Source organism: Hylobates moloch, unplaced genomic scaffold, assembly GCF_009828535.3.
Source record: "Hylobates moloch isolate HMO894 unplaced genomic scaffold, HMol_V3 SCAFFOLD_9, whole genome shotgun sequence".
NCBI lineage: Eukaryota > Metazoa > Chordata > Mammalia > Primates > Hylobatidae > Hylobates > Hylobates moloch.
In genome coordinates this window covers 12,615,745-12,638,290 of record NW_026652284.1, presented here as the reverse complement: position 1 = coordinate 12,638,290, position 22,546 = coordinate 12,615,745, and the positions used below count along the sequence as shown (strand labels likewise).

At 40.3% G+C, this 22,546-nt stretch overlaps 1 protein-coding gene across 4 annotated transcripts in view; it reads right to left on the bottom strand.

Moving 5' to 3' along the window:
• Positions 1-22,546, bottom strand: part of PRDM2 (PR/SET domain 2) — a 108,856-nt gene that overhangs the window by 71,800 nt on the left and 14,510 nt on the right. For all 4 annotated transcript variants that reach the window (XM_032758984.2, XM_058443694.1, XM_032758991.2 and 1 more), the window contains 4 exons: positions 21,910-22,027; positions 20,129-20,232; positions 11,098-11,250; positions 3,803-3,929 (listed from right to left, as the gene is read on the bottom strand). In XM_032758984.2, the coding sequence (XP_032614875.1) occupies positions 3,803-3,929; positions 11,098-11,250; positions 20,129-20,232; positions 21,910-22,027 (502 nt within the window). The remainder of the gene's footprint in view (positions 1-3,802; positions 3,930-11,097; positions 11,251-20,128; positions 20,233-21,909; positions 22,028-22,546) is intronic.

The window sequence follows — 22,546 nt, the reverse complement described above, 5'->3', positions numbered from 1 at the left end:
ACCGATTTTGTTACAAACTTTCTGTCTCCTTCACTGTCCAGCTTTCAGGTATAAAACTTCTTGCCGCTATAAACTCTTTTCTCTTAATTTGCTGTGAACAGCGAGGTCAATAGGTTAGAACCTAAAATAAGGGTGAATCAGCACAGAATGAGGCTGTGACGTAGGAAGGAAGAGGGAAAGAAGAGACCCAGTGCTTATTTTGGGCTTAACACAGGTGCTCCATAAATCCCCATTGATTAAATGAGTCACCAACTCAGTAGTTCCTCCGCAAGTAGCAGGGAAGTAAATGCCAGCCATGTTCTGAGAAGTGGTACTTACAGTTCCCAAGAGCCCACAGCTTCACAGAGCATGTTTCTATTATCTCACTTGCTCTTGACAACTTTGTGAGGTTAGGTGGCACAAGCATCATCGATATGATGATATTCATTTTTAAGGCTAGGGAAACTTCATCTCAGAAAGGTGACATGAGTTGTCCAAGATCGCACACCTGGTAAACGCCCAGGCATCCTGTCTTTTTCATTCCTTCCACTAAGCTCATTTGTAGAAAGCCACTGTTGTTTCTCCAGGTGAAAGAACTTCAGGTAAGGCTCTTATGTAACTGAGAGAGCAGGGAAAACACTCTGCTATTATAATCTACACTCTGGAAGAGCATTTGCCAACAGTCATTGCTTACTGCTAACAAGCAAATTCAATTTCTCATTTCTCACCAAAACAAACAGGGGACAGAGATCAAGAAGATGAGAAATACTTCTAAATTTGACCGTTTCTATGCTATTTTATAATTATAATTTTTCTGTGGTTCACATTAAAATAGCCTGAAACACCTGACACTAAAAACCCTCCTTGCTCTCTACCTGAAAGTTTAATCTATTCCATCTAGCGAACTTATTTTCCATTTTATAGAGGCTGCTCAGATATATAAAAAGTGAAGCTCAATTACAAAGCTGGGAATCCAAATTAAAGTCCAGTTTAAAATGCCTGATGTATATTCATCTTTGGCCCATGGCAAAAATGCATGCTCCAAGGTCGCAGACAATATGAACTGTGTTCTCAAAGCACTGCATTCTTTTCCTTTCTAACACATTTGTGTGAGTCATTGCCAATCAATGAATATTTATTGAGGGCCTACTACATGCCAGCCGTCTAGGCACTGATCAGCTATTTACTGATTTAATGTTTGTCTCCCCCACTAGACTAAAGGCGCCATAAGAAGAGTTACCACTGCTTTTTTGCTCATCACTGTGTGCTACAACCCAGCAGAGTGCCTAGTACACAGCAGGGGCTCAATAAACATTAGATGAATGTATGAATATGGGGAGGGGAAGGGAGGGGAGGAGAGAGGAGAGGTGATGAAGGGAGAGAGGAGAAGGGGCCACTACTTTGTATGTAAAGAAATCAGGGCTTTGCTCTACCCAAACACGCCTTATGATCCACCAGCGATCTGATGAATTCTGAAAGGCACCACATGCAATGCACAGCTGTAAGTATAGCAGCTGTCATGCAAAGGAGCTGAGGTCCAGAACTATGAAGAATTCAGCCCTGTTTTCTCTCTGTCTCATAACGAAAATGAAGTCAAGCCCACTGTCAATCTACCTGTCGGCTCTATGTATTCAACATGCGGCTTTCAGCAATACTAAGTTAACATTGCCTCTGAATGACATTTATGTTGATTCACTCTCTGACATCACTGCCTGAAATGATATTATTTAAATGTCTGAGGTCACACATAAGACCTAAATAGAACTGAGTTAACTAAAAAAAAAAAAAAAAAAAAAAAAAAGACTCCATTTCAGGTCTTTGCAAGCTATAAATTGGTTTTAACTGAGTATTTAATTTAAAAGTAAAAAAAGTTTGACTCATTATTTAAACTCTCCAAAGTTTAAGTCTTAGAGAGCAAACAGGTCTCTTTACCAGTAAGCTGTTAAAAACAGACTAAGTTCCAAGAGAGAGCTCTGCATAAACATGTCTTTTAATTAATTAAAACCTAGGATTCTGGGTTATAGGCTGCCCAGAGTAGTACAAAATAATAGGATAATAAGAAATATAAACTATTTAATACGAAACACCAACAGTCTACGCAGGTATAAAAATGCAGCTATTAAGTTCATATATCACTAATAAAACAAAAAGTATATGTTCAAGTTTTTCCCCAAATCCAACTAAGAGAAAAATAAACAGATAAACAAAAAAGCAAGAGTAATGACGTATGTTCTAAACATGCATACCAAAGTATGCCAAACAGAGAAAAGCATTAAAGTAAGGTTGCCATTAAACTACAAATCTATTTAAGTACAGGAGTTAGTTATGATTAGTGGCACAGTAAAGAGGGTCCTGTTCTCCCCATCTCCAGCCCCCTACAAATAACTTACCTGGAAGGCTGGTAACATTAGTTATAAACAAAATGAATACTAAATAAAGGAACAAGTTGAATTACATAATAAGTTTTCACTGCAGTTAAGCACTAAGCCTAGTATCAACAAAATCCCAGAACTCAGTTAAAAGTTAAAAAAAAAAAAAAATGGGAATTTTCTAGACTCTGATGGTCTGATTCAGGATCAAAAGCACTTAACGCTCTGAAGCAGTGACTAAATCACATTCAATAAACAGACAATGCATATTCAGTAAAAGGCCTACTAGAACTGTTCCACGGGGGAATTAATTCTATTTCAATTTTGTGGTGATATACAAAGAATACATACTTGAAAAATCAGAACAGACTTCTTGCCTACATTCCTTAATGCCGATTTTAACATTTTCCGAAATCGAGTTTACGATATGATTTTATTTACAGTATGACTTCCACAACTCACTTTGCAATGTTCTGGGTAAAGGATGGACTCGTTCGTTCAGATGACTAAAAAGAAATCTACTTAAGACCTAAGGCGAGCAAAAACAAACAAACAAACAAAAACAAAAAACACAAACCTGTATTTGTATCAATAAGAAACTACCATACTGTGCCTTGGCATATTTTCAAACTGGGATCTATGAACTATTCCCGAATTCACATTAAAATTCTTCATTTAAAAAAAAAAAAACCCAACGTGTCAGTATGCCAGCTGGAAATATGATACAGCCAACCAAACTATTTTCCTACCCAGAAATTATCCCCTCCCTTTTTAAGTGTGACTACACTTTACCTTTTGTTCGAAATCATCAGAAGTCGTAAAACTATGAGAATTGAGTCAAAACGACAAAACAACACGCTCTCTAACTTCCACATCCCCCCTGGGCATCCTTTCGGAAGCCCACCGCACCCGCAGTCTCTCTGCCCTCCCCGCCGCCTCCTGTCTCTGTCTCTCACTGTCTCTGCCTCCCCTACTCCCCCACCCCGACTCCGCGGCCGACGCGGCCCGCGTCCTGCGCGGCGGGCCCGAGTCTGCGGAGCCGGGGCTGTCAAGCCAGACGCGAGAAGGCTCGGGCGCCCGCCGTGCGCTCGGCTGCGGAGCGCGGCTCGGGGTGCCAGCAGGGGAACGTCCGGCCCCGGAGCGGCGTCCGCGCACTTTCTACCGCCCAGGAGCTAAGTCACAAGTTAGGAAACAGCCCGAGCGCGCGGCGGCCGTGATTCAGCAGCCGGGCCGGGCCGGCAGGGCGGGAGGGCGGCGATCGCAGGGCCCGAGCGGGACCGCGGGGCGGGAGCGGGGCCGGGCCGAGTCCGGAAAAGGTCACCGAGACGCCGCGGGCGCCGCCGCCCGAGCCCGCGACCCGCCTCGCGGTCTGGCCAGCAGCAGCAGGGGCGGCAGGGCGGCGTCCTGGGCGGGCGTGGCGCCGGGGCCGGGCGGGCGGGCCGGGGGGCTCCTACCTTTCCGGCTCTTGGGGGAGCTCCGCTTGCTCCGGGCGCTGGCTCGCTCTTCCTCAATCGCAGCTGCTATCTCAGGGTTGTCTTCCCCATTGTACCAGACCAGGAGCTCCTCGCCCGGCGCGATTGGCTGCGGGGAGAGAAGAGACAAGCGCCGGGCCAATCAGAGCGGCGGTTGTTGGCGGGGGCGGGGCGCGCACCGGGACGCGGGCGGGAGCGGCGCCGATGGCAAACAGCTGTCGGCGGCGCCGCGCGCACCCGGCCGGCAGGAAGGGCTGCCGGCCCCGTGCGGGCCGCGCCGGCGCCCGGAACCCTCTGCTGGAGGGAGGACCGCACCCGCGGCGTGGGGCGAGGGGCGCGGAAGGCCCGGTGACTGGTAGCGGAGCCCGGGTCCTATCCCAGCTTCCTGTTTAAAGCCTCACGACGGCCCACGCACGAGAAAAAATAAAACATGGGACCATTTTGCTCACGAAATGTAAGTCGAGGAGAAATGTAAAAGCATAACTGAAAAGCGTGCGGCGTGGAAAGCGGAGTGCTGAAAGAACGACCAGCGCGCGTTCCAGACCAAGAGCAACTTCAACAGGACAACGAGGAGGAACCACGCGCAAGCACTTACAAATGCGCCGCGGTTTCTATCCCAGAGCCGCCAACGGGAGGCCGCCCGGGGCCACCAACCTGCTCTGGTCCAGGGAGGTCCGTGCCTCGCCCTTCAGACCGGACATCAAACTTCCACATTTTAACTTTTAAATGCAGCAGGAAGTATCTCCCATGTATTATGCTCCTAAACCATCACATTCTTAAGCCACGTATGACTGGAAGTAGTGAGGGCCACCATCGAATTGATTCCACCCAGAACAAGATCCCGAAGAAAAGATCCACTGCGTGCAAAGTTCACACTCCTAGAATTTGGGAAAACAGCCTATTGGTTTCTCTCACAACGAATGATCTGTTAAAAAATTTACAAGGGTATCAATACAAGTAAAATCCTATCTAAAACCCACTGAATAAAATGAGAATCCATGAGTCCAGCCTGATGTGAATGAATGAAGAAAGGAAGGAATGAACAAGTAAATAAAAAGAAAAGCTCTTCCTTAAAGGAGATCGCAACTAATCAGTAAAAAAGAAATGTTGGAATTAGAAAATCGCCATTTGGCAATCATCACAGCAATGATTAATTCAGGCAAGAATCATAAATGGATGCTAAGAGTAGGTAAAAGTTTGAGGAGTAACAAAATACATAGGCTCAGAATATCTCCCCATAAAATATTTATTAATTACAAAAGAAAAAAAACAACACTTTTGTAATAAGACATACCAACATCATATGTCTCCTGATATGATGCACAGAAAACAGAGCATCACTTCTGGTAGATTTCTGCCCAAAATGCATACATCGAATCTAATCATGATGAAACATAAGCTCAAACTTTGGGACATTCTATAAAATAACCAACCAGTTCTCAAAACTGAAAGGTTATAAAAGACAAAGACTAAGGTACCAGCCAAACACATGAGACATGACAACTGAACGTGAAAACGTTTTCTTTTCCTACAAAGACATGATTGGAACAATTAACAGAACTTGAGTAAGGTGTACATATTAGCTAATAAAATAAGTGTTGCTGTTAGCTTGCTGATTTGGATCATTGCACAATGGTAATCCAAGAGAGTGATCCTGCTTTTTGTTTTTTGTTTTTCTTTTTTTCTTTTTTTTTGCAGGGAGGGAAATTCCACCTACAGTTTAGAAACAAAATAGTTCCTCACTTCAACATACCTTCTAGTCTAGATAAAGCCCCTAAAAGTAAATATTACTTCATTTAATTCTCTGCAGAACTCTGTCTATACAGTCCAAATTTTAAAATATTCTAAATTATTTAAATTGAAACGAGGCAGCTGTTTCCTTGGCTCTCCCCCACCCCTAAGAAGGCTAAAATCTGCCTTTTTCTTATTTTTGAACCAATACATGATTTCCCTTCTTGAACCAGTTAAATCTAACCAAAAAACTTACTTTAACATATATTAATGAGTTAAAACAGCCATCACAAATGCCTTTTGGCATTCTGATGAGCTAATCTGTTGAAAGAACAGGCTTATGTTAAAGTAAACTGTTTCTAGATTATGTAAATTCCAAATGTATAGTTTCTCTATTTTTTGTTATAAGTCACATATTTAAGAAATAGTGGTATCAACTAATATTTGAAATGACTAGAGTTCTCAGAAATATGTAAAATCTTCAAACCAATGCAAAAAAGAGCATGGGAAGGAGTGAAGACAAATGTGTTCCCCATATATTCCCCCACTGAAATGGCATAACCAGAGAACTGGCTAGAAGATACCACCGGACATTTTCAAGATACCTCTAAGAATAAGAGCTTAAGTTTCCCTGTTCACTCCACTATAGTTGTCAGTGAAGTGCTAACTGAACTAGCAACTTGGTTAAGTTAAATATCCACACAAACTCTACTTGAGAGGGCACTCATGTCCTAAGATATTCTTGTTGCTGCAAAACACACAAAGTAAAAACACACCAGAATCTGTATCACAAATCAAATATAAAATTTCTAGCACTGGTGAAGTGTTAGATCAAGAGGAACATATTTGTTAGCTGCTAAACAGCCTTCAAAATTATTAGCGGGCATAGTGGCTCATGGCTGCAATCCCAGAACTATGGGCTAAGGCGGGCGAATTGCTTGAGCGCAGGAGTTTGAGACCAGCCTGGGCAACATGGCGAAACTCTTGTCTCTACTAAAAATACAAAAATTAGCAAGGCGTGGTGGTGTGTGCCTGTAGTCACAGCTATTCAGGAGGCTGAAGTAGGATCACTGGAGCTTGGGAGGTGGAGGCTGCAGTGAGCCAAGATTGTGTCACTGCACTCCAGCCTGTGAGACAGAGTGAGACCCTATCTTAAAAAATAAATAAATAAAAATAAACAAACAAGTATGAGAAAACAAAACAAAACAAAAATCATTAGCAACTTGAAATGGTTATATTACGGAGCGATATATGCTTCACAACTTTATATTAAAACAGCTACACCAACAGACCGTATGAAGAGGAAAAATAATAGTATTTTTTTAAACCAAGGCTTGTTTTCTTCCATATTATAATATATTGGTTTTTTCTTCTATACTGGTTAGCATTTTTAAGTCAAGTTCAGAAGAAAAGAAAAACTACTCCCTTCAACAAAGGAAATATAAATCCACATTTTAAAAAAAAGTCAAAAGACCAAGCAACCTCTTTTTAAATATATTTTAATATTAAAAAAATTTAACAACAACAAAGATTTTAAACTCTTCCCACTTTCTTTTTGGGTTCAGACAGGTATAAAACCAAGAATCTGCTCCATATTCTCTCCTTTAAACATCAGCATATATAAAATAGACTCGAAATTTTACCAAACAAATCGAGAAGAAGCAAGGGTTCTAATATTCCTTATACTGGGTAAGAAATATTAGAAAAACGTGTCAGAAATACTAGAAAATTAGAGAAGTATTCCAGAATCACTTGAACACACACAGTACATCCACTCATACCCACCTACAATCCAGTCCCCAGCACGGTCTTTTTAAAAAATCATAGGTCAGATCTCGGCCTGAACTCTCCACTGGGTGAACAGCACTTAAGCCTAAAACTCATCCATCCCTGCAGACCTCAACAGCCTCATCTCCTAAGATTCCTCTCCTCCTCCCTCCAGCCACAGGGGCTTTTGTTCTATTCCTTTAAAATAAAACACAAACAAAAGGCTGGGCGCGGTGGCTCACGCCTGTAAGTCCCAGCACTTTGGGAGGCCGAAGTGGGCAGATCACGAGGTCAGGAGTTCGAGACCACCTGACCAATATGGTGAAACCCCGTCTCTACTAAAAATACAAAAATTATAGCTGGGCATGGTGGCATGTGCCCATAGTCCCAACTACTCAAGAGGCTGGGGCAGGAGAATCGCTTGAACCTGGGAGGCAGAGGTTGCAATGAGCCAAGATCACACCATTGCACCCCAGCCTGGGCGACAGAGCACAACTCCGTCTAAAAAAAACCAAAAAAAACCATTAGCTTATTCCTACTCCAATGCCTTTGCTCCTACCACTCCTCTTCCTGGATTGTTCTTCCAGCAGACCTCTGCATGGCCAGCTCCTTCCTATCCAAGGAGTGGGGTTCGAACGTCTTTCCTCAGGAAGGCCTTCCCTGACTCACTGGAGACAAAGCAGCCCTCTCCTACCTAGCTAGTCTCTATCATATTTCCCTGTCTTAACACGCTGATTGCTACCGGAAATTACTTTCTTATTTACTTATTATCTGCCTCTTCCCCTATAACACGGAACATCCACCAGACCAGAGACCTTGTCTGTCCTGTTCACTACTATAGGAGAGTACTTGGTACACTGTAGACTCTCAATAAATATTCACCAAACTAATGAACAGAGAAATGAAGAGATAGCAGATTTAACAGCTAACTTTCAGGAATTTTAAACCATATTTAATCATACTACAAACAAAACCAGTGTTGAGATTTCCCAATTATCTGGGTATAATAATAAGTTGAGAAGAGACAGAGCCCACCGAGCATCACATGTAATTTCTTCACAAAACCTAACCCACGGAACACTTAATCTAGAAGAAGAGAGTTAGATAATCACTAGTAAAAAATCTGAAAGGCTTTGTACATACTTGAGCAGATATCAAAGATACAGACTCGGGGAGGTGTGCAAAAATCAGAACTATGTTATTTCGGACAAAGGTAAATAGTACTAGTATAGCTAGTAAACACTTGAGGACTTACACTGAACTAAGAACTGTTCACAGAACCTTATATATATTGGCTTGTTTAACCTTCACAACAAACTATGAAGTAGTTTTATTATTACCTCCATTTTATGGATGAGAAAACTAAGACACAGAGAGATCCTTTGCATGGTCACATATCTAGAAGACAAAATTTGCTCACAAGACAGTCTGCTCCAGAGTCCCCACTCCCGACCATGACACCATACCACCTTGTGAAAAATAACAGCAATCATTTATAAGCACTTACTAGGTGCTGGAGCTCTATCTGTATTCACCCATGCAATCATCACAACAACCCTATGAGGTCAATACCATAATTACCTGTATCTTACAATGAGGGAATTGAGGCACAAAGAGGGACTTAGCTAAGGTTACAAAGCTAATAAGGTCACACCTACTTGCCTTGGGTCACAGCAAGTCAAGATCTAACCCAGGCAGTCTGGCTTCAGAGTTCACTCTCCCAACCACTATTCTATCTTGCTTCTCAGTGTTTCTGTGAATTTGCATCAGAGATGAACACATTTTAACTTGAAGTATAATGAAGGAATTGCAGTGTCCTAATATCTACATGAGCTTGCACGCCCTCAAAACTTCCTTCCTATTACCTTGATTGTCTCATATTCATCCCCTAGCTAGTATTTCATCTCCACCAGGATTCTACCTCACTGATTCAACCATATGTATTTCTCACTTTAAATACTTTTGAGAAACAGAATGCATTCTTGAATCCAACTTCAAACTCCAATATAAGAAAACTGTAGAGTAATACCTACTAGAAAAGCATGCTACTACGATCTAGCAGAATAAAAATGGAAAACAAGGTTTTTAAAGTCCTAAATAAGAAAGTCTAACAAAAAATCTGCAGGGATTAGATACAAGGACCTGGGTATAAACGTGGTAAAAGGCAGTCTAGTTGGCTAACAATGTCAGGAAAGATGCAGCAAAATTAAACAGCTACAGGTTAACTAAACTTCCAGAAGGCCTACTGCCACTACACTAACAAAACACAGCACACTGCAAAGCTGGCCACAATTTGAAATGTGTGCTCATCAAAAGTGTTCAACTCCATGGAGATCATTTTTTCCATGGACTATTCTCCAACCTATGACATTTTTAATGGAAGTGAATAAAGAGAAATTTGCCTTATAGCAATTTTGCTATCTATTGCAAAAACAACAACCATCCATCTTAACAGGCTGGAAATTCTGCCTTAGAATATCTCCATGTATAATGTGAGGATCTGTCTTCTTTTTCTTTTTCTTTTTTTTTTTTTTTTGAGACAGAGTCTTGCTCTGTCACCCAGGCTGGAGTGCAGTGGCACGATCTCGGCTCACTGCAAACTCTGCCTCCCAGGTTCACACCCTTCTCCTGCCTCAGCCTCCCGAGTAGCTGGGACTACAGGCGCCCACCACCATGCCTGGCTTATTTTTTGTATTTTTTAGTAGAGACAGGGGTTTCACCATGTTAGCCAGGATGGTCTCAATCTCCTGACCTCGTGATCCGCCTGCCTCGGCCTCCCAAAGTGCTGGGATTACAGGCGTGAGCCACCGCGCCCATCCGGATCTGTCTTCTTAGAGAATGTGACCCATGAAAATGAGGGAGATATGGCCTTTGCTCAACAAAGAAATGCAGCAACACTCCACGCTTCCTCACACTCATGTCCCTGAATGTGCTCCATAGCCTCATTACCAATCCCAAAACATGACTTTCTTCTTCTTTTCAACAATTAGTATCTCCAAAGAAAAATTTGGCAGAAGGGAAGAAACATGTTCTGTTCAATTTCTCTTCTGAGTAAAATTTAGGGAAAAGAAAAGCTAATCCAAGGCTGCATTAATATCAGAGACTAACAGTGTGTATTCAGTTAACACAGACCCACCATACCTACTGATAGTTTCTTACAGTTGGACAAATCTGCCAGATAGTTCCTAATGTCTCTGTGTCACAGGAGAAGGGAAGCAGCTGCCACATGCTTAACTCATCAGTATCTTTAAAGATGCAGTGTGTAATTACTTAACTCGATCTTCATGCTTTAGCTCCATGACACACACAGGTAACCACATATTAAAACACAGAACCTTAAGAGTGTGGATAAAGCACTTCCAAATATAATCCCTCCCAGGTCTGCAAAGTTACTGTCAGTCACAACTAAGGACAGCATTAGAAAAACATAAGCAGGCCCAGGCGTTGTGGCTTGTGCCGGTAATCCCAGCACTTTGGGAGGCTGAGGCAGGTAGATCGCTTGAGGCCAGCAGTTTGAGACCAGCCTGGGTAACACAGCAAAGCTCTGTCTCTACAAAAAATTCAAAACTCAGCCAGGTGTGGTGGCATATGCCCATAGTCCTGGCTGCTCGGGAGGTTGAGGTCCGAGGATCACCCAAGCCTGGGGAGGCTTAGGCTGCAGTGAGCCATGATGGAGCCCCTGCACTCCAGCCTGGGCGACAGAATGAGACCGTCTCAAAAAAAGAAAAAGGAAAACATAAGCAGCGTAACTAACAGTAAATTAATTCTAACACTGTTACCTTTAAAGTTTTATAGTAAATGGCTCTGTTGATTTCCAGTGGGAATAAATTTTGCTCTTCTCCTGAGCAAGCCCAATTCACATATCGCAGCCAGTTTCCCTTCTCTGGATCAGTGGCATCAATGCACATCCATCCCAAATTTGGGTAATACACCTTGAAAATGGAGAAAAGTAAAAAACTTTTGTTAAAATAGGAGTATCTTTAAAATGCCTCCATTTTTAACTTTTAAGGATAATTCTTTTTCATTATATGCAAGTACTCTATATAAAGCATTTCATAAAAACAAAACAAGTGACAAAGAAAAGAAAAATGCAGGGTGAAAACTGAAATTCAAAACTGTAATTCTCATTATTTTTCTATTTAGGCTTGTTTCCCCCGTGCCCCCCCCCAACCCCGCCCCCCCCACACACAAACTTAAAGAGCTATAGTCAACCTGCTTGGGATCTCCAAATGCTTTACAAATATGTACACAGAGGCAAATGACAACTATGCTCCGTAAAGTGTGACTTAGAAAGGAAAACAGCTTGCAGTGGTGTTCAGCAGTACCCAGATCGCAAGTTTTCTAGGTTTTTCCGCTAATCGAGTATGGCACCTGGCCCTTCAGGGCTATACAATTCGGCAGGTCCCTTTCTGGCAGGGTTGGCAGGGACTTCAGGAGTGAACATGCATTGTGAACAAGGCACATGGGTGACAGGATATGATGCTTCTGCAAACTCAACTGACCCTTAAAACATACTCCATCCAGAGCATCTGCAAGGACGAAGGGGCGATGGAACAGACGCTGGGAAATATCAGTGGCCTTCAAAAAGAAAAGGACCAAAACCTCAACCCCTTTCAGGAGTCAAATCAAATCTCCTCTTGCAAGAAGCCTTCCCTTCTCACCCACACAAATTCCTCCCACAGATACTTCCAGCATTTAATCATCCTTCATTTTAAAAGAACATCTATTTGGCAACTATTTTTAACTTTAATTTTGTATATACATGTATACATATACACATTTTCCCAAAACCAGTCTACAAAACACTCGAGTAGGCACTGAAACAGAACTGCAGAATCAACTGGCTGACAGACGTGCTGGGCAAAAGAAATGAGTCTTTTACTTTATTTTTAGGAAGAAAGGCTATAATCTAGATGTTTCCATTTCTTCCTCATTATTCCCACCACTCATGCCTTCTACCCTCCCCTACTCACATTAATCACCTTTCTTTACTGCACCTTTCCTTCTGGAACAAAGCTCCCACTTCCCCCGCTGATGGTGAGGATGCTGCTCTTCTGGGCATGCCTGGGTGTCTAGGCCTGTGATTGCCAAGGGGCAGCATCCACCTTACTGGGCCTTAGCACTGCCTTCTTCCTCTTGAAAGTCAAACATCAGGCATAATGCTACATGCCTGAAATATTATCTCATTTAACCCTATGTAGCAGGCTTATTAGCTCTCCTTTCAACATGTGAAAATTGAGGCTCAAAAAAAAATTGAGGCTGAAAAGTTAAATAACTTTCCCAAAGTCACCTGTTTAATTGTCATAAAGAAGGGCTTCGACTCAGATCTGCTTCTCTTCTATTTGTCACTGCCTTCCTTGACCATCCTAGTTAACTGAACTACCAACATCTAATGAGCACCTACTGCATAATAGGTACCACGCTAGAAGGTGCAATTGTAGTTACTTTAATCATCATAGGCACCAAGGAGAGTATCTGTACACAGTAACTTACATTATTACCCCATCTGCAATATAAACTGCTCCTGGGCTCAGGGATAAGAAGTTTCATTTTAATTTACTGCAGTGATGGCAAAGTCCCATTCACTCCCCACCCGAATACTGGCACAGCTACCGAGACTGACGAGACTGCAGAGACAAACACAGAGATAGGTGCCAAGAAAACCACACAGTTCACAAGGTTGCTGGAGTCTATTTACCTGCCTCAGGATAAAAATACAGGTTGTGCCACAACTTCCTGGCTGTCAGGTCAATATAGTCATTTGCAAAAAGCAAAGTGTTACAGTTGAGTAAAATTTTTATTCATACACAACTCATTTTGTTTCAAAGGAGACTAAGGCATCTTCTAAGTCATACTGACTGATGTACAAAAAGAGAATACTTGCTTTTGTAGAAAAAGATGACACTTTAATTTCTAAAAATAGGCCAAGAAGTAATTCACAAACGAATACACTAGCTAAAACCTCATACTAAACTTAGTTAATAAAAAATAACTTGAAAGTAAAACAATTTTAACCTTTTAAATGGGCACACAAAAAAAATTTCTTAAAGATAGGAAAGGGTGTGAAAAAACAGATATTCCCCCAAACACCGCTGAACAGAAAACAAATTGATTTTGTAAAGAATGTAGCAGTACCTGACCAAAAAAAAAAAAAAAAAAAATCTTTAAAATATACACACACTAACCAGCACATACACTTGTAAGAATTCATTCTAATGAGATCATTGGACAATTGTACCCAGATGTATATACAAAAATGTTCACAGAAGTGTGGTTTACTGTAAATTGCTTCCAATTCATGGCTAAATGGAAAACAATATGGAATTAACTCAGAAAATTATGGTCCATCCATATAGCTGAAACCTAAGACACTAAAAAGTACAGTGGTGCAAATGATTAATTAGATTATATGGCAAGATTTATTTCCTGTTAGATATACCTATATACTTGAATTTTTTTTCCAATAAACATGCATTATTTCTGTAATTAGAAGACAGCAAAGATAACTGGATGTTGTGGAAATACATTTATCAGCATAAAGGCATTCACAATACATTGATGATTGAATAAAGCATTTATAGGCCGGGCACGGTGGCTCACGCCTGTAATCCCAGCACTCTGGGAGACTGAGACAGGCAGATCGCAAGGTCAGGAGATCAAGACCATTCTGGCTAACATAGTGAAACCCCGTCTCTACTAAAAATACAAAAAATTAGCCGGGCGTAGTGGCGGGCGCCTGCAGTCCCAGCTACTCGGGAGGCTGACGCAGAATGGTGTGAACCCGGGAGACAGAGCTTGGCAGTGAGCCGAGATCACGCCACTGCACTCCAGCCTGGGCGACAGAGTGAGACTCCGTCTCAAAAAAAAAAAAAAGTAGGAATAAAGAAAAAAAAGATAATCTCACTTTGGTAAAAAAGTGTTTCAATGAAAGTCTTTTTTTAAAAAATAAAGGATTTTATTGATATTGCTACCTAGAAAATACTATACCTTCTTGGTATGTTCAAATTCCAGTTGTGTTTCAGTTACAGAATTAGATACCTGAAGGGTTTGTTGAAGATTATAAAACTGACATCCTACAGAATTAACTTTCTGGTGACTACAGACAAAAATGGGTCTTCAATATCAACTACTTCACTCCTCAGATTACTTTAGGAGATCATAGACTTAAGAACTATTCTAATACATCACTGTATTCTAAAATGTTCTGAAAATTCTAGAATAAGGAAATAAAAGAATCTAACAGGTGATAGCACATTTTATTTCAATAAGCCCACTTGTCAGAGGACATTTCCCAAAACACAGGTTACTTTTATAAAGATACTGAAATACAAGTTTGAAAAATAAATAGCTTGGCCTCTCAAGCCCTTGAAGCCGCACTAACAGACCCTCTCTTTTAAAATTAGACTGACTAGATTTTATACTACAACTACACAAATGTTTCTGGAAAATCTCCCAGCAACAAATGTACAACAAATGTTGACTGGTTCACAGTAGACCCCCAATGAACAGCCACTGGACAAATAATTTATTTTCACTCTTAAATCAGAAATTCTATCTATGAACCACAGATGTTTAAGAATCCCATATAACCCTATAAGTAACATACAAAATTTTGTGTACATATGTGCATTTGTGTACTTTCGGGGGAGATTCTCAAAAGGGTCTACAACACGAAAAAAGTTTAAGAGTCTCTGGGCTTTGCTAACAGGAAGAAGACTGAATAAGCAACCAAGAAACAGGCTCCTGGCCTGATTCCAGGACTAATATTCTAAGAATATTATTTTTAAAAGCGCCTTTATTTAAAAATGGCTTTCCATTGAAACACTTTTTTTTTTTTTTTTTTTTGAGACAGAGTCTTGCTCTGTCACCCAGGCTGGAGTGCAGTGGCGCGATCTCGGCTCACTGCAAGCTCGGCCTCCCGGGTTCACGCCATTCTCCTGCCTCAGCCTCTCCGAGTAGCTGGGACTACAGGCGCCCCCACCACGCCCAGCTAATTTTTTTGTATTTTTGGTAGAGAAAAAATCTATGGGGCAAAAGAAGCCATAGATAATATTTAAATGAATGACCAGAGCTGTGCTCCAGTAAAACTTTACTCATGAACTGAAATTTGAATTTCATATAATTTTCATATGTCACAAAACATTTTTATATTTCCAACCATTTAAAAATGTAAAAACCATTCTTAGTTCCAGTGCTGTAATAAACAGGTGGCAGGTTGGATTTCCCTGGTGATCCAAACCTTTCCCTACTGCTAGAAAGCAGCACTGAGAGCTGAAAAGTACTTTCTGAGAAAAGGTTCTGCAGAATCAGCTGGTTGACTTCTCTTCTTTTTGCCTGCAATTTTAACTTACAAATAATTTGAAATCAGAAGAACTGAGATAGCAAGGACTATAAAACTCACCTGTTAATATTTAATCATAGCAGCGCCGACTGATAAAAAAGTTTACATATCGCCGGGCGCGGTGGCTCACGCTTGTAATCCCAGCACTTTGGGAGGCCGAGGCGGGTGGATCACGAGGTCAGGAGATCGAGACCACGGTGAAACCCCGTCTCTACTAAAAATACAAAAACTTAGCCGGGCGTGGTGGCGGGCGCCTGTAGTCCCAGCTACTCGGAGAGGCTGAGGCAAGAGAATGGCGTGAACCCGGGAGGCGGAGCTTGCAGTGAGCCGAGACTGCGCCACTGCACTCCAGCCTGGGCGACAGAGCGAGACTCTGTCTCAAAAAAAAAAAAAAAGTTTACATATCTTTTAAAAATTACATTAAAGTCTTCTCATTATAGAGACAATTTCTCTATCAATTTTAACTGACATGCAATTCTACTTCTTCCCTCTATCCTCCTGACCTCAAAATTTGTTGCCTGAATGAATAAAATGTAAATATTAATAGAAGCAGTGACCATTGGTTTTCCTCTATAAAAATTGATATTTTTAACAATTTAATATTAAAAAGATTAACAATACTGGATTTTAAAAGGCTGGCAAGAAACATATACTCTTGGTGGTTGTATAAATAATTAATAGTACAGTCCTTCTGGAGAGAAAATGTTTGGCAAAATTTATAAAAAGTTAAAATGTATATAACTGTTTGACAACATTTATACTTCTAGAAATTCATCTTAAGAAAATAATCAGACAAGTCAACACATATTTATATACAATGAGTTTTATACTTTGAAGAAGTATTTATAATCATAAAAACATTAAAACAATTTAAATGTCCAACATAAGGCTTGGTTAAATAAATCATGAATGGTATACAATGAAATTGTGGGTAGGCATAGGAATAATGATGTAAATAAGCCAGGTGCAGTGGCTTGCACCTGTAATCCCAGCACTTTGGAAGGCTGAGACGGGCAGATCGCTTGGGCCCATGAGCCCATGAATTCAAGACCAGCCTGGGCAACATGGTGAAACCCCATCTCTACCAAAAATACAAAAATTAGCTGGGCATAGTGGCACAGGCCTGTCCCAGCTACTCGGGAGGCTGAGGCAGGAAGATCACTTGGGCCCAGGAGGCGGAGGATGAGCTGTGAACACGCCACTGCATTTCAGCCTGGGTGACACAGCAAGACCTTGTCTCAAAAAAAAAAAAAGAAAAAAGAAAAGAAACAATAACGTAAATAAGTAGTAGACATAGATATGTCCACAAGATACTGAAAGAAAAAAAGCATTACAAACTGCATGTGCTGTTTGATCTCAATTGCATCAATTTCTACATATGGGTTGTAAATGTACCAGTGTATGTGTGAGGCTGAAAATAGAGAAGCAGCAAAGCAGGGAGTTAAAAGAATGTTCAGGAAGATGTTCATAGTGGTTGTGCCTGGATGGTAGGAGTTTCAATGATCTTTATGTTCTTCTATATATTTTTCTGTGTTGTTTCTATTATGTTGCAGTGAGCATGTATTAATTTTAAATTTTAAAAGATTTATTAGAACATATAACAGAAACAGTGACCGCTAACGTAAACTATGGACTTTGGGTAATAACGATGTGTCAGTGCAGGTTCATGGGCTGAAAAATGCCCCGCTCTGCCGTAGGATGCTGATAAGGGGGAAGGCAGTGCATGTGTGGAGACAGCGGGTATTTGGGAACTATCTGTACTGTCTGCTCAATTTTGCCATGAACCTAAAACTGCTCCAAAAACAACTAAGTGTATTAAAAAAAAGAAGAAGAAGAAAAGAAAAAAAAAGCTTACTAAAATAATTCTTATCCAAGCAATTCTAAAGTTCTGTTAATTAGAAGCAATTTGAGTCCCATAAAAGTACATCCAAAAGGCTTTTATCAGGGGTGGTTTTAAAATACGGCAGATTACTCAGCGCGGATGGGGAGAGTCAAGAGAACGAAAACACCAAGTCCCGAGCGCCAGCTCCCTGCCAGAAACTCATCGAAGAACGCTCTCTTCTTGTGAGAACCTATTTTGTGCATTCACCCTGAGGATACTCTACTGTTTCTCTCCTGTTATTTCTGATTTAACAGAATGTTTTCAGTGAAAGCTTAGAGGACTTAAGACTGGGTTAGATAATCAAGGGCTCAAGGAGAGCAATTTAACACTTTGTCTTTGATTAGCTTTAAAATGGAATTCTGGCTAGGGTCTAAGACCCTGCTGCTAAAAGATAAGCTGGTCTTAGGGGCTTTGATGGAAGAACAAATGCCAAGATGAGATTCTGATGATAATCCATTTCTGTTACATTAATACAAGGCATTCTGATGCAGGTCTGAGGGTAAGAGCAGAGTTGGAATAAGTTAACGGGAAACTACTAAGTCTTACCTCAATGTTCATTTTCTTCTAAGAAATATTTACATTATAATTGATACTTCCTTTGCCATATACATACTTATACATGTATGTCATATCTATTGACTTTTAACAGAGCAAAAGGCTTACAGGTTTCTATATCAAATGCATATTTTGTAGTCAGAACTACTTGAATGAGATTTTTTTTAATTGCAGGAAGACAAAAGCCACCCTTGATAAGAACTAGGATTCCTATCAAGGATTTGCAAACTCTAGTAGTACAGTATATAAGAAGGATCTTACATTAACAATGGGATGTTAACAGGTTTATAGAAGAAATTCTAATAAGTCATGGTTCCAAATTTTCAAACTATCAAGTCATACTATGTATGAATCTCAATGCAAATGAAGCTTAATTTACAAAAAGCACTATTAATAAATTATACAATATGCCCAACAACATCAAGTTGTTACATGGGATAAAATAGGTACTACTAACTCAAGTTTAATATTGATGGCATTTGTTCAAGATTACCATTATAAACACAGCACTAGAGTAAGCTGTTTCTGGTTCCTTGACATTATTCTCACTAAACATAGTGCTAAACCTGGTAAACAAATTTGTTAGTTTCCCTTGGGAAACATCTAAAATTAAAAATGCAGTTTATTTGGGAGCATAATTTTGTGGTCAAGACATTTTTAATCATGCAGGCATTATCTTTAGTAATTAACATTTTTTGGCCGAGCAGTTTTTCTACAAATACAGAACTCTTACACCTCAAAAGTGGTGAAATAACAGAATGCAATGCCTCTTGTGGTAAATCCTCATTTCCTAAGACACCCCCCTTTAATAGTCAGAAGATACATTATAACAAATTCATAAGAAACAAAGAACTCAAAATAATTGGGAGAAACTGTCAGATTTTTTTTCAAGCTGGGAAACAGCTTAGAGCATGAAGAAAAATAGCAGCATACCTCAACCATACAAATGCCACAGAACTTTTGATGAAAAGTGTCCACACATTTCCTAGCCATACTTTATTTTTAAGCTTTTATACGTTAATGTGTGAAAAAACAGATGTGATTCAATTTCAGACAATCTCACAGGAATGCTTTTCCTCACCATCCAAAAACTTAACTTGTTTTGAAAAGGAGTCACACCATGGAGCTCCTTTAAGAACTCAGGGGGCTTCCAGGGGGCACTGACTTAACTAAACTCATCACAAATGCTGAATTCCTATGCAATACCCCAGGGAACAACAAAAGCAACAACGACAAATTTTATCTTCACAACTATCCTAGGAGATATCTTTTATCTCTATTTTTTAAATTGAGGGTTTTCTAGCCCAGAGGTTATGTACCCTGCTCCAAGTCACGAAGCTAGACGTAGGATCTGAACTCAGGCAATGCAATGAAAACCTTAACTGCCTCCCAGTGAGGCAGGAGAGATGCATTCTAGTTCTGCATCTACAGGTCTCCCGGGTGGAGCCCCCCAGGGAAGGAGAGCTCAGCTCTGTCTCCTGACTGCTTCTCCTCTCAAAGGAGTGTGCAGATGCCCTGCTGTCTTCCAGAACTACTGGGAAAACATGAAATTAATAGATGAAAAACTCCTGAAAAATTACAAGCTCTATATATGTGCCATATGCTAAATATATCCAACTGAATATCCTAGCAACATAGAAATTACTTTCTAAAATATAGAAAACCTAACAGTGCTTTCTTTGCAGCCACCATAGAGTGTCTTTTACGGGGTTTATGTGGAAGCCTGTGAAGTGACAAACCATCAAACAGGAAGTCAAGGTCTTAGTTGCAAAGCAAAACACCCTGGACACGGCAATATAAAACATGGATTTGACATTTATTGTTGAGGACAGCCAAGCAGTTTCAAAATACAAAAGCATATATAAATAGCAGTCTGTATCCAGGGAAACACATTTTCTCTTTAATAAAAATATTCTTGATTTTAAAGAACACATTAAAATGATTGCTTTAAATTCAAAATGTCAAATTCTGAGAGAACAGAATAATTATTTCATAAAACTCTGAAAAACAAAGAATCAGAATTACTTCTTACCTCCCACATGTATACATTATTCTTAACCTGAGATCTTTTTTTCTTATCACCAACAAATGGCCCAAATTTTTTGCCTTTTAAAATTGGTTTAGTGGCCCAGACACCTAGAAAATAAAATCAGTATTTTTATAATGTATCATGTTTATTTAAAGATTGAAACCATTAAAATCGATTAAGTTTCACAAAATAGTTAAAAGGCTAGACTGCCTAAATCAAGCTAATGTTAAATAGCCTGAGATCAAGTTAAATTAAGTCAAGTCCTCAATGGGGATTTTTATTTTTCTTCTTTATACTCTTCTGTTCTATAAAGAACCTATATTGTTTTATAATTAGAAAAAAGTTTTATATACTTTTAAAATGTTTTACATGTAACACTACCCATACAGTAGGATCACAAATACTTGAATAACACAGTCACAACAACTGAAGAGAAAAAATACTGGAATGGAGTGAAACTACAACTGATTTTTAAACTCCTCTGTTTGCTTGTTTATAAAGTTCAAATTGTCTCTAATGAACATGACTTGTTCTTATAAAGGGTTAGAAATATAGTTTTATGAATAAATATTTTTGAAGTTCATTTGCTTAAAAGTAGAAAACCCTTTCCTGCCTAACTAAGCTTCCTGAAAACTTAGCTACTGGAACGGCTCACTTTTCAGAGTTTCTAACAGCCAAAATAGCTGTTCATCCACAGTATTCTTAGGGTTATTTCTATCTACTATGCACTGACCATAATAGAAAGCGATATAATGAGCAAGCAGGCAGTGAAATGGCAGGAGTCTGGCCCAGCAGTCAAGGAACTGGCACACAGCATCACTTTAGATCGGTTCCCTCACCTTTTGGCTTCAGTTTCCTCATGTACAGAATGGGGGGTAAAGGCTGGGCCAGTCCTATCCTGCTAGGATGTACAAATTCCACTTTTCTGTAAGTCTGCTATGAACTGCATTTGACAACACTACTAACAATCAGTTGAGCTACAAAATCAACCACTTTCGTCTGAACAATATATTCAAACTGCTCAATGAGTAAGTTTCCAATGAGAATTTTTAAAAGCATGTATTAAAATGTTTTCATACATATGTACATATAAATTGGAATACTGGAAGTATATCTAAAAAAAAGAAACAGGGATATAAATATGATATATTCCAAGACTGTATTTTGACTAAAGTTTTACAATTTACTTCCTTAGCTTCTGTCTAAAGATGAGGCCACAAAAAGACCAAACACACACAAGCTTGGTTTGTATTCAAGGAGAAATCCCAGCCAGAAGAATTTAGATACACTCACAGCATGTCATTCATTCAAGTATCTACTGAGGGTCGAGAAAGTATCTGGTACTGGAGGCACAAAGATACATAAGAAATAAAGGCACTCACAAGCAACAACAGGGCCAAGTGTAAAAATACTACAAAACAATGAAGTGAATATAATGGTACAATCATGCTCCTCATGGTGAAATCAGAGAGAAGGGAACAACACGTTCTGTGGGGCGAGGCTCAGCAGGGAGACTCAGAGGAGGAGGACACTTGGGCAAGAGGGATGGGACCTACGTGTGTGTGTGTGTGTGTGTGTGTGTGTGTTTTCCTGGTTTTATTTTTACAACCCATGTCCAACCTGGATTCTTGACTGGAAAATGCATCAACACCATATAATCTTCTAAGTCAAGAGTAAATTGCTGCTTTTATGGTGCGCTCCCTACCTGACATGCCCCTGCAGGAAGCCTCACTGCCACCTGCTCTTTACTGCCTGACTTGCTCCATGACAGGAGGAGCACTCACCAATCCGGGTCTTGTCAACAGCAGAAGGGAAAAGCCTCACTTCCTCCGGAAGTCCTCGCAGCACATGTTCGGGTACCTCAGCCAGGGTCTCGGTGGCCGCCGCAGGCTCAGTAGTGTTCTGCAAGTCAAGAAATAGAAGGATCATAGCAAAGAAAACTCAAATCATGGGTTTTGTTTTTTTTTCTGGTTCAATAAGCAAATATGCAAAAATGTAACCGAAACCTGAAGCTGGCAAGCCAGACCAAAACGATGATGTCAAGCATTTGAGGAGCTGCTTTGATGCTTGTTTGTAACTGTCTAAAGGAAACCACTGCAACCTTCAAGCATGTCTGTGTTACTCTATTTTGTTCCAGCCACCTGTGGCCATTTCCAAAATATTATAATCTCTGGCACCATACTGCTTTAAACTCAAATAGAATCTGGCAGCAAAATATAGCATAAGCTTACTTCTAAATCAAAGGCTATCATCAGTACCTTAGCACATGTAAAAAATAAAAACCAACACTGCCCACTTCAATGAATGCTTTCAGCACACACCACAAAGGCTACTGGGGCCCTCCAACCCTGCCCCACCCATGTTGCCCTCCAGCAACAACCCCTAACTGGATGGGGCTTGAATATTCCACCCCAAAACATG